This window comes from Cladosporium halotolerans (genome assembly GCF_011745625.1).
Source record: "Cladosporium halotolerans strain TM138-S3 chromosome Unknown Sca36, whole genome shotgun sequence".
In the NCBI taxonomy this organism is placed as follows: domain Eukaryota; kingdom Fungi; phylum Ascomycota; class Dothideomycetes; order Cladosporiales; family Cladosporiaceae; genus Cladosporium; species Cladosporium halotolerans.
The window spans coordinates 178,687-196,007 of NW_027191487.1; the positions used below are offsets into that span (position 1 = coordinate 178,687).

Here is a 17,321-nt window from a genome sequence, read left to right on the forward strand (position 1 = left end):
AAAGACCACAGCTCTGAAGACATATCATGCAACATCCTCTTGCAAGCATTATTCAGACTATAAGAACATGTAGCTTCGGCGACCGAAAGGCCCTCCAGAGCCTTGCCCAAAGATATATTGCCTCAAGACAGCAGAATGTCATAACCGTCCTTCTCAATCTTGACGACATCCTCATCGGTACTGTATTTCCGCCGTACCACCTCAAACACGATCAGTCCAATACTCGTGCTTGGAGCCTGCCTCAGCGTCGACATGAAAAAGTCTCTGTACAGCCATCTCCGAAGCCCGCCTTCTCGCCGAGCCAGCACCAGCACCTGCTTCCAAGTCTTGGTATACGCGCTGGCATATAACTTCAGAGCTTGCTTCTTCGAAGCATCGGGCTTTGAATACTCATGTGAATCAATATATTCCAGCCGACCATAATGGATGTCTTGAATCCTGCTAATGGGGTGTTGGATGACTTGCTGTGCCAGGGACGCCGTAACTCCAGCAAGTGCGATGAAAGTAGGCTCGAGCATGTAGTGTGGCTTGATCAGAGGATTGCCGGTAAGACCAGACTGCCGTTCAATGTGTGCTTGTTGGGATGCGGATAATTTTGCGTATTGACCGTAGTAGTTGCTGACGAAAGCGTAGAAGCTCTGCGCTTTGACGTATTCGAAAAGACCGAAGAAGAAGCCGTAGCCGAAGGAGTCCTTGAGGAAAGATAGAGACCAGCCAGCAAACACGCCACGTACGCCGATTTCTTTCGTCTTGAGATAGCCGTATTGCCACATGTGTTTGTATTTGCCTTGCATGAGCTCTCTGGCTTGGAAGCGGACTTGCAGGGCATCCACTGGCGCTGCTAGTACGCTCTGTATTGAGCCTGCAATAAAGCCAGCGGAGAAAGTCGTTCCGAACGAAGGAGGTGGATAGACTCTCTTGGTGGAGAGAGCAGAAGGCTCGTGTATTGTGGCGAGGGTTTGCAGATACCCAGCGTACAAGACCGCACCAACCATTGTGTTCGCAACCATCGGGGGCAACACCTGATTTGGAATGAAAGACCATCCATGTTGCTTGACTGCGTATGAGAGCATTGCGGGAGATGTCATACGCCAGCTCCAGCTTTCACCAGCTTGGACACTCGGGTTGATAGCTCGTACATAACCCTGTATATAGTGTGAGTACAGATCGTGAGTTTCAAATCAACTCCTCGCGTACCATGTAACTAGAGACAAATTAGCATGCTATTCTCCTTTCAACAGATCGTAAATTCACCCACTCCACTCGTGCTCTGAAGAATGCTTTCACAGGCGCACGGAAATAGAAGGTCAGCACTCTGGCGCTCAACGCGCGAACACCAGCCGCATATGCGCCCGTTGCGGCATCCTTTTTCTTCTTCTTGCGAGGTGTGGTATCGAGTCCATCGCGAAGGCTTGGTAACAGCTCATCGTCGAGACTCATCGTTTTTGGCGAACGTGAAGATGATGTGAATGATGCGGAGCCATCACGAGTGTGTCTTCATACTGCGTTGCTCGTAAAGCAGTAATCTACATTTCTAAGAATACTCTCCTCAACAGGGTGACCATGTCACACGGCAGTCGGGGAAGAACGGGGGTGTTGCCTAGCAGAGTGCGGTCTCAAAAAGCCTGAGAAATATCTTCTCAACATCAGAAGTTACACTAAGGCACCAGAGGGACTTTCTTGCCATGAACTGAGCCAAGGAAGGTATATACGCAAGACTGCAGTGGTTATGATGCCCCTTCAATCCTCTGATTCCAAGAGACACCGATCTAGATTGAACGAACGATTCACAAGTGCGAGGTGAGCAGTTATCACGTGTTTAGAGGTACCTAGGCAGACAGCTTCCTGCCTCAGGCACTCTACAGCTCAACCGAGCCGTGCCGCTAATGGAATCACGTCGCGCCGCGACGCGCGATCCAGCTTGAAGCTCCAATATTTGGTCCTGCTTCCCCTCCCACATCACATCACTCGCTACACCACCACCAACGACCACACACTCTGCTTCATCCCCGCCTCACGAATACTTTCACGACTGTCGCATAACGTATATCTGACACACACCGCGACATCACCACCGGCTACCGTCGCCCAAGATGGCGGACGAGGTTAGCATCGACAAGAACGTCTTCCACAACCGTCTGTCGTCCTTGATCACACAATGGAAAGCCGACAAGCGCTCTGGCAACTCGGTCTTCGGCGATGTCGGTAGCATTGCCGTCGCTATGGGTAAGACTGATGAGGCCGCTGGATTTCACAAAGCAAACGCGCTTCAGTTCTGGCTCCTCGGCTATGAGTTCCCTGCAACTCTTATTCTCATCACTCTCGAGGCGATGTACATCATCACTACGAAGAAAAAGGCCGCATATTTGGAGAAACTCAAGGATGGCAAGACTCCGGTTGAGATCCTGGTGAGAGGCAAAGACGCAGCGGAGAACCAGAAGCAGTTTGAGCGCTGCCTGGAGATCATCAAAGGAGCGGGCAAGAAGGTCGGCGTAATCACAAAAGAGATGTCAGGCGGACCTTTTGTTCAGGAATGGAAAAGCGCATTCGGCGAGATCAGCAAAGAGGTCGAGGAGGTCGAGATCAGCCCCGCGCTGTCTTCTGTGATGAGTGTGAAGGACGAAAACGAGCTGCGCTCCATCAGAAACGCAGCTCACGCCACCTCACATGTCATGGCGAACTACTTCGTTGATCAGATGTCAGACATTCTGGACCAGGACAAGAAGATTTCGCACCGCGCGCTATCTGACAAGATTGCAAACAAGATCGATGATGATAAGTTCTTCCGTCAGATGAAGGCCGCCGAGTTCGATCCCGTACAGCTGGACTGGAGCATCAGCCCGACAGTCATGAGCGGTGGCAACTACGACCTCAAACTTGCTACTGATCCCGACGACAGCAACCTGCACCCAGGCGTCATCATCTCAGCTCTTGGCTTGCGCTACCAAACGTACGCTTCTATGGTCGCCAGAACATACCTCGTCGACCCGAACAAATCGCAGGAGAGCACCTACAAGCTGTTGCTTAGTGTCCACGAGGCTGTGATTAAGGAGCTGAGGGACGGCGCACCTGCGAAGAATGCTTACACCAAAGCTGTCTCGATCATCAAGGCGAAGAAGCCTGAGCTGCTGGAGAAATTCGTTAAGAACGTCGGCGGTGGCATTGGCATCGAAGCCAGAGACCCTTCTATGATTCTGAACGCAAAGAACACTCGCACTCTGAAGGACGGCATGACTTTGACAGTAACTACTGGCTTCTCTGACGTTGACAACCCTAGTCCTCAGGATAAGAAGCGCGACGCCAAGTACGCCATGATGCTGAGCGACACCGTCCGTGTTAACGCTTCGGCTGTGGGAGGTGGCGAGCCTTTCGTGTTCACCAAGAAAGCTGCTTCTGATATGGAGAGCACTTCTTTCTTCTTCAACGACGATGAGGAAGAAGAGAAGAAGCCGGCCAAGCCGAAAAAGGATGCCCGCGTTGGTGCTGTTGCGCAATCGAACATCCAGAAGACCAGGCTGAGAGGACAAGGTGGCTCAACACAGAACGAGGTGAAGGAGAACGCTCGTCGCGAGCATCAAAAAGAGCTGCACGAGAAGAAGCAGCGTGAAGGCGCCGCGCTGTACGCTGAGGATACCGGCAATCTGAACGGCACTGTCGAGAAGAAGTTCAAGCGTTTCGAGTCTTACAAGTACGACACGCAGCTACCGACGAAGGTGAAGGACTTGGTCATTCTGGCTGATCAAAGGAACAATTCCATCATCCTGCCCATCATGGGTCGTCCGGTACCCTTCCACATCAACACGATCAAGAACGCTAGCACCACAACCGAGGGCAACTTCTGCTTCCTGCGTCTAAACTTCCTCTCTCCAGGCCAGGGTGTTGGTCGTAAAGACGACCAGCCTTTCGAGGACCCGAACGCGCAATTCGTGCGCTCGCTTACTTACAGATCGAAGGATGCCCGCCACTTGACTGACGTTGCCGACCAAATCACTGAAATGAAGAAAGCTGCCACTCGCAAGGAGCAGGAGAAGAAGGACATGGAGGACGTCGTTGAGCAAGACAAGCTCGTGGAAATCCGCAACCGCCGCCCGCATCGCCTGGATAACATCTTCATGCGCCCGGCAATGGAGAGCAAGCGCGTTGGTGGTGCTGTGGAGATTCACCAGAACGGTCTCCGTTACCACCACCTGGCTGGTGGCCAGAAGATCGACGTCCTTTTCAGCAACGTCAAGCACCTCTTCTTCCAGCCTTGTGTCGGTGAGCTCATCGTTATCATCCATGTTCACCTCATCAACCCCATCATCGTCGGCAAGAAGAAGACAAAGGACATTCAATTCCTCCGTGAAGCCTCGGAAACCCAGATCGATGAGACTGGCAACCGCAAGCGAAAGCACCGCTATGGCGATGAAGAGGAGTTCGAGGCCGAGCAGGAAGAAAAGCGCCGCCGCATGCAGCTTGACAAGGAGTTTAGGAATTTCGCGGAGAAGATCGCAGACGCCGGCAAGAACGAGAGCCTGAGCGTCGACATGCCGTTCCGCGAGCTCGGCTTCAACGGTGTCCCCGCCCGCTCCTCAGTCACCATCCAGCCCACAACCGACTGCCTCGTGCAGCTCACCGAGCCGCCCTTCCTCGTCATCACCCTCACCGACATCGAAGTCGTGCACCTCGAGCGCGTGCAGTTCGGCCTCAAGAACTTCGACATGGTCGTCATCTTCAAGGACTTCACGCGCCCGCCCGCGCACATCAACACCATCCCCGTCGAGTCGCTCGACGGCGTCAAGGACTGGCTCGACAGCGTCGACATCCCCTTCTCCGAGGGCCCGCTCAACCTCAACTGGGGCACGATCATGAAGACGCTCGTCGCCGACCCGCACGCCTTCTTCGCCGAGGGCGGCTGGAGCTTCCTGGCGGCCGAGTCCGACAACGAGAGCGAGGAGGAGGAAGAGGAGAGCGCGTTCGAGATGAGCGAGGAGGATTTCGCCAGCGAGAGCGAGTCCGACGAGGAGAGCGACTTCGACGACGAAGCCAGCGCCGAGGCTAGCGATGAGGAGCTGAGCGAGGACGACGAGGGCGAGGACTGGGATGAAATGGAGAAGAAGGCTGCGAAGAAGGATCGCGAGGGCGGCTTGGAGGACGATGAGAGGAAGCCGAAGAAGGGCGGCAAGAAGAGGTAATCGCTGACTGCGGTCGCCGAGCGGCGCAGCGTCCCTGGTAGGTGTGTTTAGGGACGCTGGGGAGGCGAGTTTTCATGTTCACATTACGGCTTTTGGCCGCTACACAGGAAAGCGACTGAGGCGTTGACGAATTGTCTCCATCACGTGTAACACTTTGGTTCTAGCTCAGGAAAGTTCAATAAGAAATGACGCTTCTTAACATGTAATTTCTCTTCGCCTTCCTCGTAGGTCGGTCAGAATGAGCCAGGGATTGAGCAGTTCTGACATCTCACGGAGGTATCCTTTGCATAAGAGGAGTAATGACACGTGCACCATGCAATCGAGGTAAGATGTCAAGAAGTACGTGCAGGGAATAAATACATCTACGTTCATCTATACAACAACTACCCTTACACCAAGCAGCCGATTCCAACCCCTCATCCCGCTTCAAGAATCCTAAGATCCCAGCGTCGACTGGCCACCTAGTAAGTGCTGATCCCCGACGAAGTCGAACACTCCGTGCTCGTGCTGACGGTCGAAGTAGTGTACGTGCTCTGGGTGGTAGTCGTGTACGTCGACGGGCAAGGAGTGCTGGTGACGCCGGTGGTGGTGCACATGCTCGTGCTCGAAGTGGTCGCCGGGCAGGGGCTCTGGTAGGTCGAGGGGACGTGGGTGGAGAAGGTGGTGGTTTCTGGGATGGGTTGTTAGTGTCATGTACTTGGGGACTCTGTTTGGTGGGGATGACTTACCAGTGCAGGGGGTCGTGTAAGGCACGGTTGTGGTCTTGGTGCAGATGGAAGTCGACGTGACGGGCTTGACGAGTGGGATGGTCTTGCAAATCGTCGTGTAAGTGGTTGTCTGGCTGGTCAGGACGGTGGGCGAAGTGTAGACGGAGGTCGAGGTCTTGGTGCTGGTGACTGCAAGATGTGTTAGTTCGCAGCTGCGATGTGATACTCAACGCAGAACACTTACCGATCACGGTGGAAGTGACAGTGCTGACGATCGTGGTGACAGCAGGCTTGAAGGTCGTGTAGACAGAAGTAATGACAGTCGGGGTCACGGAAGTCCAGGTGGACGGCTTGTACGTGGTCGTCACAACGGTTGTGACGACAGGCTTGGTAGAAGTTTCGGTGACAGTCGTGTAGACCGCAGAGCAGGTGGAAGACGTCCACGGGACCTCATTGCCGCCATACTGCGCAGGCGCACGGTAGGCACCGTAGCGTCTCGGCGAAGCAGCAGCGACGAGGCTGGCGGAGGCAAGGATTGCCACAAGGTTCAGGGTGAACTGCATTGTTTCTGATTTCCGTGGCGTGACTGAACGTTGATGCAGGGAAGGTCAGTTGACGGGTAGCCTCCTTAATTGAGGAGACATCGGGTGGTGGTCTCCAAAAGATTATAGTTTTGGTCCTGAATGCGGACATAGGACAAAGACATCTCGTTAGACTAGACCTTCTTTGAGGCAAAGATTACGACTTCGCTACCATGAAATTGTCTTTGAGAGACTTCATGGGTATTCTGATTGTTCGGGACTTGGTGAAGATGCCTTCCAATGTCTTCGACCTTTTAGCACTGGCCAATGTGGCTGTCTTGCTCCGTCTAATCATAAGGCATTGTGTTGGTCTAACGTCCGCCGAGGGTAGATTCGTGTCGTGTGGATAGCCGAAATCGATTCGTTCTGTCCTCAAACGAGAGGCTGTATAGATACTGGCTGCCCGATGGCGACTGCAAATTTGGCGACATGGACCGCAAGCAGGTCAAAAGATGACGGCAAGTATAGCCATGTTCATATATGGCGATTAGGAAACATCGAGATACGACCCAGTAGCTCACAGATATGCTGACAAGAGCGGATCACAGCTAAATCCTCGAGAGAGTACAGAATTGCTTGCCACATCAATCGTTTCCAGAAGATCCGTAACCGCGGTAAAAGTTACTTTCCCAGGCCCTACGACCCGGATGTGCGGCAAATTTGTATGGTGGAAGATACTTTGTCACCATTGTTCCTCTATCCGACGCCGAGCGCCAGAAGCAGCAGCCAAGTATTTCTGGTCCTTTGTTCACTCCACAGAATATCGCTTGTGAATTGCAATGGCGGTAATGGCTGCAATGACTCGAACTCGAGATCTCAGACTGCATCTTATAGCGTGGTGATACAAGATGTCGTCGCATGACCCAGCCAACGAGAATTTCTCAAGAGTTGGCTGATGTGCAACAGGGCGTAGTGAGGAGGCCAGCGAGCGAGCATTTGCGCCGTCCGGACATGTCCCGCTGCGTTTTCGGGGGGAGACACCAGCATTGAGGAAATCGAGGGGAGTCCGAGTCGTGAAGGATATCATGTGTGCTGTTGGGAGTGCCGCCAGAGATAAGTCATCGGATGACACCCCATTCCTGCCAAGTCCGCTGCTTTGGCCTTCCACAATAACCACAGTGCACCCTCTCTCGCTCTCTCGGCGTGCGTCTCAATGTTTCCGAGGACCGAAACTTGCTGTTGCACAGCAACGAGGAGCCTTCTGGACTAGAGCAGCCCGCCTAGTCTGAGGCTTGATTCTTCGAGCATCACGATGGGAGGGCCGTCAACCTTCGAGCATCGCGGCACCGCGCAACCTTGTGCTCCACTTTGCTCTGGAGCCACGGGAAATCAGCGATTCGAAATCGCACGTGGAGCCCTGAGTCTGCTCAAGTTGCCTGAAGGCACGAGGACCGACTAAGGTATGATCACATTGGGTTCGAGCTATGTACAGCAGTACGAATACTGTTGATCACGCGCCAGCTAGCAGCGAAAATAGGAATAAAAGGCAAAGCCATCAATCGCAACCGCCGAATATGTACCTTTCTCTTACCCTCACGCCCTTGGTGACCGCCGAAATGATAGTACATGGGGCCTATTTGGTGTAAACAGCCCAGTAAAATGGCCCGCCGGCGCCGATGTCACGCTTCGCATCCTCATAGTTGCCCACGTTCCGGAAGGAGACCTTCGCACTGGGCCAGCCTCGCCATCGTCCGCAGGGCACAGGAACGCCCGTCTCGATGTCTTCGAGCTCACCTCGGTCGCGGAAGAACCATTCCATGTCGGGGATGGAGGGCGGGAGGCCGTCACCGCGCATCACCTAGATGCTGCGGATCGCCCTCTGCGGCTGGATGCGGGCGTAGCGAGGCGTGGTGCCGGGCTGGTTGTTTTCGGGGAAGCAGATTTCGCCGTTGGCGCTCAGAGCGGCTTTCGCTTGGCCTGGATACTGGATGGGTGTTAGCTGGAGCCGTGGGCACGCGTATGGATACGATGAAGTAGTACCTGGAATTGGACCAAAGCCCATGGGTTCATCGCCTTGGTATTGCGGCCGACCTTGACGTAGCAGGGACCGTAGAGCGATTGCAGGCAGGACTTGAGCATATCGGTGAGGGAATCATCGTCCCAGGACTTAGGGAGGTTGCCAACGAAGACGCCGGCGTCGTGAGGCGAAACGCATTGCGCCTGGTGAAACATGGCCTTCTCGGCCTCGAGGCGCGCCGGCACTGGCGCCAACGCGTTGGGCTTGACGGGCTCTGCCGGCGAGGTGAGCGGCGCAGGGCTCCCTGGAGGAGAGGGCAGAGGAGCGGACCGCGAGCGCGGCAGAGCAGCCTCATGCTGGAGCGGCGAGGAAGGAGTGGAGACCGAGCTCATGGATTTCCCGAGCGTGACGGTGGCGATGGAAGTGATGCTGGTGACGATGGTAGCGATGCAGCGCGTAATTTCTTGAACGGAGAAAGCGATGCGGCAGCGAGGTTGAAGATCATAGCATGTAGGTCGGAACCGTGGGCATAAGGGTATTTATATCATCGCTGCCCAGGTCCGTCACCGCCGTGATTCTGGGTGAGGAAGGTCGCAGCTCGTGGATTGGTCGGACGAACTCCGCTGGTTACACAGCAATCTCGCAGGGCTCCCCGACCGCATTATGACCAATTGAAGAGACAAGTTCTCGGCGAAGATGGCGTGGGCTCCAGAATTGCGGGAAGATGCTTCACCAATTTGAAGCAGGACGATTGAATGCCTTTTGGTTGTTGCCGATGAGACGGAGGGAAAACGTGGTATGCGATAGAAGCGCAAAGTCAGGGTCCAAGGCCAGAAGTTAGGGTGTACTGAGGCGACGACATAGTCTTGGCAGCCTCAGAATGAGCTCCCATGTTATCCTGCAGACCGGAGCTGGTAATATCACTAATGCAGACGGGAACGTTGTCAAACTGGTTCCCTTTTCCTGTGGGCAATCTTCCGCCATCTCGACTCAGAGGCGCCGGCAACGGTGTACGCGGGATGGAAAGCGCTGACAACTAAACAACCGCCTCCGTCACCGATATCACGGCCACGATATAATGAGCAGCGCTGATGTAGTGTGCCCGAAGCCGCGATGTCAGAATGAGGAGTCCTTGATCGTTGGGGAAGCCTCAACGGCCAAGAGCGAGAGATGCTGATAATAGCTCACGCCTGGAAGAGAGCGCTTCGATTTCCTTGAGGCATGAGTCGAAAGTCATCCCTCTCTGACAAGCACGCCACGGTACCTCATTTGACCAGACTCAAGCCTGTCGAATGCCCGCGCTACACCTTCGAGATCCATGTCAAATTTTTCCACCCATGGCCGAATCTTGTTAACCGCCACGAAGTCGAGCATTTCGAGGTGATTCTGCAGAGAGGCTTCTGTTGATGCAATAAGCCTATGGCCAGGAAGGACGAAAGGCATGTATGGGATCGTGACGGGATCCTGCTGAATCGTCATGAGAACGATTGTCGCTCGGCGGGCCAGAATGGGAAGGTAAGGTTCCAAGTCCGGAACAGCATTTGATGTGATCAGAAGCACGTCGATAGGGCTGGGGCCTGATGTGTCGACGTGTTTTTGCACCTCGGGTTGGTCGCCATAGGGACTTGGCGATCTACGTGACTTCCCTTCCCAATCCCAACTCCCACCTGGCTTTACAAGCTCATCTGTACTTCGGAACCAATCAGCACCAAGATTGAAAGCATCTTCGCTTTTGCTGCGGCCGCTGGAGATGGCTGTGACTTCGCAACCCATGGCTCTTGCGAACATGATGGCTACATGACCCAATCCGCCGATTCCAACCACGCCAACGCTATGGCTTGGCTTTGTACCTGCTGCCTGAAGGGCTTCATATGTCGAAGCGCCAGCACACATCAAAGGGGCTGCGTGCAAGCTCGATATCATGGGTGGGATCTGATATGCGAACGCAGCGTTAATGATCCGGTAATCGCTGAGCGCTCCTTGGTCGTGGTCGGAGAAGGCGAAGCCCCGAGCTTCCGCGCAATACTGGCGATAGCCAGACACACAAGTCTTACAATATTGGCATGACTACAGCCTCATCAGTATGAAGAATCCTGGACAAGAAGTGACGTTCATGAAGTTCGCACCGAATGCAGCCAACCCCATCCTGCTCGATCCCCCTCGAAGAATTTGGTGACATGCTCGCCGACTTCTTCGACGATACCAATGCCTTCATGCCCGAGGCCGCAGCCACTCCCTTTCGCATGGACATCCGTAGTACAGAGCCCGCTATGAGTCGTCCGTATCAAAACATCGTACGGTCCGACTTCCCTCTTCGTTGCTTTGCTCACGAAAGTCTTTGACTGCGAGTCGTAGCGGATTGTGTTCAAAGTATGCGTGGATGGCATTTTCGCTCAGTTGGCTTGAGTGCTATTTTCACGAGCCAAACGCAGTACCAGGATTTGTTGGACGCTTTTCATCCTGCCGATCTATTGAAACTGCACAGGTCGTGAGCGAAGTGACGTTAGCCGCCAAGATCATTATCCCCGCCGGGAAACCGCTGCTGTGGAACGCCCACAGATCAACAAAAGGGGCGAGGATGTCCCTGGATCTACCAGTTTATTCCCAGCATCCCACGTGCTTGCCTCAAAGAGCATGCATCTGCGCTCGCATAAATCGGCACGATTTCTTTCCTCACCGGTCGAACACCAACGCCGGTCTGGCAGAGCCTCCAAAGCACTGTTCACTTCTTGTCCTGCAAATGCTGAAGCGGCTGAAGAAGCAGCTCCACCGCGGCATCCAAGCGAGCATCACAATAACATTCTCGAAGCGATCTTGAACCTTCGCGGGACCGCCCGCCACATGATGCAGGAGAGATGAGTTCCATTTGTGTACACATTCCTCCAAGCTCGAGACCAGCCCTACAATGCCCTGAATCCGATCTTTCGCGCCAATAGCATGGCCAGAACGACCAGCCACACGGAGTAACAGCAAAACGGTCCTGAAGCCCGCAGTACCGCACGAGCCTGCGAGCAGTTTAGACCAATTGGCTGCCTGGAATGAATCCTTCTACTGCTATTGAATTCGGCGTTTGCCGCCAAAAAAGCGCCTTCAGGAGCTAGCGGCATCGAGCCGAGATTGCTATCACCAAAAGAGTCGAGAGCCACGACCCTGACTGGTCTCCCATCAGGCCACCGTCACCCTAATACGACGGTTCACTCTTTCGCATGCTATTTCAAAGGTACAGACCTCGGCGCAATCCCGCTACGGCACAACGGAGGCAGCCACGGCATCCTTCGCGTTGGGGGCGAGATGGCTGACCGGTGAGTGATTCGGTTGCTCGTTGCCATGTGGCTATATCATATCGAAAACCGCCAGAGACACGTCTTTGTGATTCTGCTTCTCACACATCGAATGCGTGCTGTTTCGTAATCTGTGGTTTCTTTGCGAGTCTTTGCAGGCTGCTGTCTGCGTCCATTCATTCGACCTTTTGGTCAAGTCACTCTTTATCGCCGTCAGGCACATCACATTGCTCCCACAGCATTTTTAATATTCCCACAAAGCTTCTCGACGATGCATTCGGTAACTTCTTACGGCTTGGCCGTCATCGCATTGGCTTCATCTGTTTCGGCTGCATTCAACCCTCAGGCCAAGTCCAATGTCGCTGTCTACTGGGGCCAAGGTCCTAACCAGAAGCGTTTGGTCGAGACTTGTAAGAGCTCCGCAGTCGACATCGTCAACATCGGATTCGTGAACGCCTTCCCCGACAACAGTCCCGGCGGGTACCCTGGCTCCAACTTCGGCAATGCTTGCGGCGACGAGACGTACACTGTCAACGGTGTCAGCACGCTGCTGAAGTCCAATTGCCCCAACATTGGAGCGGACATCATCGAGTGCCAGCAGACCTATGGCAAGAAGGTCTTCCTCTCCTTCGGCGGCGCTTACCCGCTCAACTACTACATCGCCAGCGATACCAGCGCCAACAACTTCGCCGATTTTGTCTGGGGAGCTTTCGGTCCCTCAACCTCGGCCTGGACATCTGCTGGCAAGCCTCGTCCGTTCGGAAATGCAGTGGTTGATGGCTTCGATTTCGACATTGAGAGCAACATGAGCACACCCCCCAGGGATGCCTCTGGAAACGTTATCAGCGACTACAAGAGCCGCGGGTATGCTACCATGATCAACCGACTGAAGAACACTCAGTTCCCGAAGGACACCAGCAAGAGCTACTACATCTCTGGAGCCCCTCAGTGCCCTCTCCCTGACGAGCACCTCAGCGGTCCCATCGCCAACGCATGGTTCGACATGCTTTTCGTGCAATTCTACAACAATCCTTCCTGCTCTGGACGTGCCGCTGTCAATTACGCCGCCGGCGACAGCTTCCTGAAGTGGACTCAGGCTACTTCCAAGAACGCCAACGTCAAGATCTACTTCGGTCTGCCTGCTTCTACCAAAGCTGTGGAGGCTCAATCCGCGGCTGATTACCTCAGTCCCGCTGAAGCCAAAGATCTGATTCAGCGTTTCTCGCCCAACGCGAAGTGGGGAGGTATCATGCTCTGGGAGTCTACATACTCCCAGAACAACGTCATCTGCGGTCAGGAATACGCCACATGGATGAAGAACATTCTCAACGCGGTCCTATCTGGTCAGAACATCGACACCGATATCAGCAAGTGCAGCTCGGTCCCTAGCCCGATCCAATCTGGTGTCATCTCGACCTGCAACCAGTATCTCAAGACAAACTCCAACGGGGCTCAGTGCTCGATCTTCGCTGATCGCGCTGGAATTAGCCAACAACAGCTCTTTGCTTGGAACAGCATCCTGGGTCCCAATGGCGAGAACTGCGGATCCAAGTTCCTTGGTGACACATACTACTGCGTTGGCGTAACGCCTCCACCTGGCCCTGTTCAGTCGGGCATCACCCCATACTGCACTAAAGTGAGTCTTGGATCACATTATCTGTTGCTCACTCAAACTAACGGTACTATAGTACACCATGGCTAACCCTGGTGGTTCTTGCCCCGTCTTCGCTGACCGGGTTGGTATCTCAACCTCGCAGCTCTACGCATGGAATCCTGTCCTTGGTAGCAGCGGCCAGAACTGTGCTTCTTCGTTCTGGGGCAACACCTACTACTGCACCGGCGTGTCGCCTAACTACCCTACGCCCAAGCCTACAACCACCGGCGCAGCACCAGCTCCTGGCCCGACTCAGTCTGGCATTATCTCAACTTGTTCAAAATACCTCATGGCAAACGCTGGTGGTTCATGCCCGGTCTTCGCCAACAGGGCTGGCATCTCGACATCTCAACTGTATGCGTGGAACTCTGTCTTGGGCAGGAATGGAGAGAACTGTGCCAGCCAGTTCTGGGCCAACACCTACTACTGCGTCGGTGTCAGGTCGAGCAAGGCTAAGAGAGCAGAAATCACCCCTGCTGCGGCTCCTCCTGCGTACGACAATACGCCTGCCGCTTATGGCGAGGCCAGCCCGGCCAGCTATCCTTCTTCCGTGGAAGAGGCTGCTACCACCTCCCAAGCGGCCAAGTACTCGTCGTGGGTGCACTCGGCAGCTCCGACCAACGAGCCTTGGGCTTCTGTCAACTCCACTCTGACTGCCATCGGCACCGGCTCAATGACTACTGTGCAGCACCCAGCGGGCACAGGCAGCACATATGGGCCGTCAAACAGCACTGCCACTGCCACTGGTACGGGTGCAATGAAGCCCACCTACACTGGCGTTCCTTACACTGGTGCAGGTTCGCGCACCGAGCTCAGCTTTGGATCTGCAACCATCCTTCTCTGTGCTGGCTTGCTCTTGATCTAAAAGCAGCTCCTGCAACGTCTTCTGTAATGCAGCAGTCAACCCAGCTCGCGAACCAAAGCTTGGCTTTGCCAGCAATCAAATCATATAGCTATCTACTAGCGCCTGGACTCACTTCCTGTTCCCTGTAGACATTTCATCATTTTATTGCCCAGAAACTTTATCATCCATGTCTCATCCCCCGGTTAAACACCGAATCATTTGTATAGACGCATTTCATCACGGCTCTCGCCTGGGAAGTTGCCAGTAGCGGGCCGGGTATTGACTCCACAGTCTTTCAGGCATTCGCGCGCTCTTCTCCCAATGGCATGCTTGGATCATGTCGATCAAAGCGGGTCAATAACAACGACTTCCCCGCATGGCCAGCCTCACTCCGCTCTTTTCGCTTTCTCCCCACCATCTCCTCCACATCGGCTAGCCGCTGTCGATCTACCCGGCAAGCCTGCAAGGCACAATATAAAGACCCGGAGCCTGTTTTACCGACGGATAAATCAACTAGTATACTGCAGCTTGGAGCTACGGGCCTCGGTGTATGCAGGACTCATGACGATCTACTCATCAGCCAAGTTCTTGTCTAACGCGTTTACCATTGGCGTCGAAATAATATATAATCGACGATCGCCATGCGGACAATGGGTTCCTGTTCTGCAGGACCATCTTGCGTCTCAATACCTCATTCCTCTACCGCGCAATGGGCTCTCTGACGAAAGCCGTGTTGGCCGCGGGCTGCATTGCTTCGGCAGCCGCAGTCAACGTCCAAGTCAAGTCGTCCGGCGGCAACTCGACCTCGCACTACGGCGTGAAGTACGGCTATGGCTTCCTCCACGAAGACATCAACAACAGCGGTGACGGCGGTATCTACGCCGAGCTGATCCAGAACCGCGCCTTCCAGTACAGCGATGCCTACCCCGTCTCGACCGACCACTACTACCCGATCAACGGCGCTGGCCTCAGCATCCAGTTCCTGGGCAAGCCCCTCTCTGATGCCCTGCCTGCCTCCATGCGCGTGAACGCAGCCAATGGCACCGGCGCCGTCGGCTTCGAGAACGAGGGTTACTGGGGCATGGACGTCAAGCAGCAGAAGTACACCGGCTCCTTCTGGGTGAAGGGTGCATACGACGGCAGCTTCACGGCGTCGCTGAAATCGAACCTGACCGACGATGTGTTCGGAAGCGTCGAGATCGAATCCAAGTCCGTTGCCAACGATTGGACCGAGCATGAGTTCGTGCTTGAGCCGACCGAGGACGCGCCGAACTCCAACAACACTTTCGCTGTCACTTTCGACCCTGCTGTAAGATTGCCATATCGAGACTAACGATGAATCGTGCTGACAGTTGCCAGGGAACCTCCAACGGCACCCTTGACTTCAACCTCATCAGCCTGTTCCCGCCTACCTACAAGGACCGCAAGAACGGTCTCAGAATCGATCTTGCTGAAGCTCTCGAGGGCCTCAACCCCGTATGTGTCTTCTCCGCGACCACTGTGAATGAGTGTCTAACCAAATGACAGAGCTTCCTCCGCTTCCCCGGCGGTAACATGCTTGAGGGTCTCACTCTCGGCACAGAGTGGGACTGGAAGGACACTCTCGGTCCTCTCAAGAACAGGCCCGGCTTCCAGGGTGTCTGGGGATACCAGCAGACTCACGGTCTGGGTATCGTCGAGTACCTCGAGTGGGCCGAGGATATGGGCCTTGAGATTGGTAAATGCAAACACAGTCCCACCGAAGCAACTACCACTAACAAAATCAACAGTCGTCGGTTGCTACGCCGGCCTCGCTCTCGACGGCAACTTCACCACCCCCGAAGAGCTCAAGCCTTTCATCGACGACTGCCTGAACGAGATCGAGTTCATCAAGGGCCCCGCCGACTCCGAATGGGGCTCCCGCCGCGCCGAGCTCGGCCACCCCGAGCCCTACAAGCTCGACTACGTCGAGGTCGGCAACGAGGACTGGCTCGCGGGCTACCCCGCCGGCTGGGAGTCGTACAAGCAGTACCGCTTCCCGATGTTCTACGAGGCACTCAAGGCCGCGCACCCGGAGATCACCGTCGTCGGGTCCGCCGCCTCCAGCGACCCGGGCGGAATCGACCCCATCACGCTCGAGCTCAACAACGCTACCGACGTCGTCACCTACCCCGAGGACGTCCTGGGCGACTACCACCCGTACCGCGAGCCGGACGAGCTCGTCTACGAGTTCGACCGCTTCGACAACGACTACGGGCACATCATCGGCGAAGTCGCCGCGACGCACGTCAACAACGGCACGCGCTGGGAGGACGGACTCTACTACTTCCCGTGGTGGATCGGCAGCGTCGGCGAGGCGGTGTCTCTCATCGGCTACGAGCGCAACTCCGACCGCATCCCGGGCACCTTCTACGCGCCGGTGCTGCGCAACATGAACCGGTGGCAGTGGGCGATCACGATCCTGCAGTTCGCGGCGGACCCGGCGCTGACGACGCGGTCGACGAGCTGGTACGTGTGGTCTCTGTTCGCGCACCACCCGATCACGCACACGCTGCCGACGAACGGCGGGTACGGCCCCGTGTGGTGGGGCGCGGGCGTGGACGAGGACCGCAACGGCGCGAAGGTGTGGAAGGGCGCGTGCTACAACACGACGGACGGCGCGGACGAGGCGGTGTCGGTGCGCTTCGAGGGCGTGAAGCGCGGGCAGAAGGCGACGCTGACGCTGCTGACGAACCCCGGCGGCGACCCGTACGACTACAACGACCCGCTGGAGGGCAACAACATCGTGCAGTCGGAGACGCAGGTGCTGATCGCGGACCGCAAGGGCTCGTTCCACTTCAACATGCCGCAGCTGAGTGTTGCGGTGCTTGATACTGACGTCGAGGTCGAGGCGCCTGGTGGAAAGCCAAAGCCCGGTCACGGCAAGCCTGGTCACGGGAAGCCCGGCCATGGTAAGCCTCCTGGCTATGGCAAGCCGCCTGGGTATGGTCGCAAATAGGCATGTAGCTTGGCTTGAGGAGAGAAAGTTGGCTTTCATATAGGCAGTGTAACTTGCTAGACGCAGTTATGACAGAATAAGAAGTATTCATACACCTCGAATGGTCATGTACAGCTGGTTGTTACATGAGATGTGCCTTTGAAAAT

At 55.2% G+C, this 17,321-nt stretch overlaps 7 protein-coding genes across 7 annotated transcripts; 3 read left to right on the top strand and 4 right to left on the bottom strand.

Moving 5' to 3' along the window:
• Window positions 1-122: 122 nt before the first annotated feature.
• Window positions 123-1,088, bottom strand: WHR41_08070 (uncharacterized protein; the record flags this gene model as incomplete). The annotated part of the gene is made up of 1 exon (XM_069376674.1): window positions 123-1,088. One exon carries the CDS (start codon window positions 1,086-1,088, stop codon window positions 123-125), a length of 966 nt encoding a protein of 321 aa, XP_069226470.1.
• A 1,005-nt stretch (window positions 1,089-2,093) lies between these two features.
• Window positions 2,094-5,174, top strand: WHR41_08071 (uncharacterized protein; the record flags this gene model as incomplete). Its single annotated transcript, XM_069376675.1, has 1 exon — window positions 2,094-5,174. One exon carries the CDS (start codon window positions 2,094-2,096, stop codon window positions 5,172-5,174), a length of 3,081 nt encoding a protein of 1,026 aa, XP_069226469.1.
• Window positions 5,175-5,520: 346 nt separating this feature from the next.
• WHR41_08072 (uncharacterized protein) lies at window positions 5,521-7,579 on the bottom strand. Its single transcript, XM_069376676.1, has 3 exons — window positions 6,126-7,579; window positions 5,903-6,070; window positions 5,521-5,844 (listed from the first exon to the last, which is right to left on the bottom strand). Exons 1-3 carry the CDS (start codon window positions 6,442-6,444, stop codon window positions 5,636-5,638), a joined length of 696 nt encoding a protein of 231 aa, XP_069226468.1. The 5' UTR covers window positions 6,445-7,579; the 3' UTR covers window positions 5,521-5,635.
• A 275-nt stretch (window positions 7,580-7,854) lies between these two features.
• WHR41_08073 (uncharacterized protein) lies at window positions 7,855-9,296 on the bottom strand. Its single transcript, XM_069376677.1, has 2 exons — window positions 8,443-9,296; window positions 7,855-8,386 (listed from the first exon to the last, which is right to left on the bottom strand). The coding sequence occupies exons 1-2, from the start codon at window positions 8,809-8,811 to the stop codon at window positions 8,261-8,263; spliced, it is 495 nt and encodes a 164-aa protein (XP_069226467.1). The 5' UTR covers window positions 8,812-9,296; the 3' UTR covers window positions 7,855-8,260.
• A 356-nt stretch (window positions 9,297-9,652) lies between these two features.
• WHR41_08074 (uncharacterized protein) lies at window positions 9,653-10,865 on the bottom strand (the record flags this gene model as incomplete). Its single annotated transcript, XM_069376678.1, has 2 exons — window positions 10,546-10,865; window positions 9,653-10,486 (listed from the first exon to the last, which is right to left on the bottom strand). The coding sequence occupies exons 1-2, from the start codon at window positions 10,804-10,806 to the stop codon at window positions 9,653-9,655; spliced, it is 1,095 nt and encodes a 364-aa protein (XP_069226474.1). The 5' UTR covers window positions 10,807-10,865.
• A 1,106-nt stretch (window positions 10,866-11,971) lies between these two features.
• On the top strand, window positions 11,972-14,358 carry WHR41_08075 (uncharacterized protein; the record flags this gene model as incomplete). The annotated part of the gene is made up of 2 exons (XM_069376679.1): window positions 11,972-13,336; window positions 13,389-14,358. 2 exons carry the CDS (start codon window positions 11,972-11,974, stop codon window positions 14,217-14,219), a joined length of 2,196 nt encoding a protein of 731 aa, XP_069226473.1. The 3' UTR covers window positions 14,220-14,358.
• A 262-nt stretch (window positions 14,359-14,620) lies between these two features.
• WHR41_08076 (uncharacterized protein) lies at window positions 14,621-17,175 on the top strand (the record flags this gene model as incomplete). The annotated part of the gene is made up of 4 exons (XM_069376680.1): window positions 14,621-15,507; window positions 15,558-15,674; window positions 15,726-15,915; window positions 15,968-17,175. Exons 1-4 carry the CDS (start codon window positions 14,908-14,910, stop codon window positions 17,173-17,175), a joined length of 2,115 nt encoding a protein of 704 aa, XP_069226472.1. The 5' UTR covers window positions 14,621-14,907.
• Window positions 17,176-17,321: the final 146 nt, after the last annotated feature.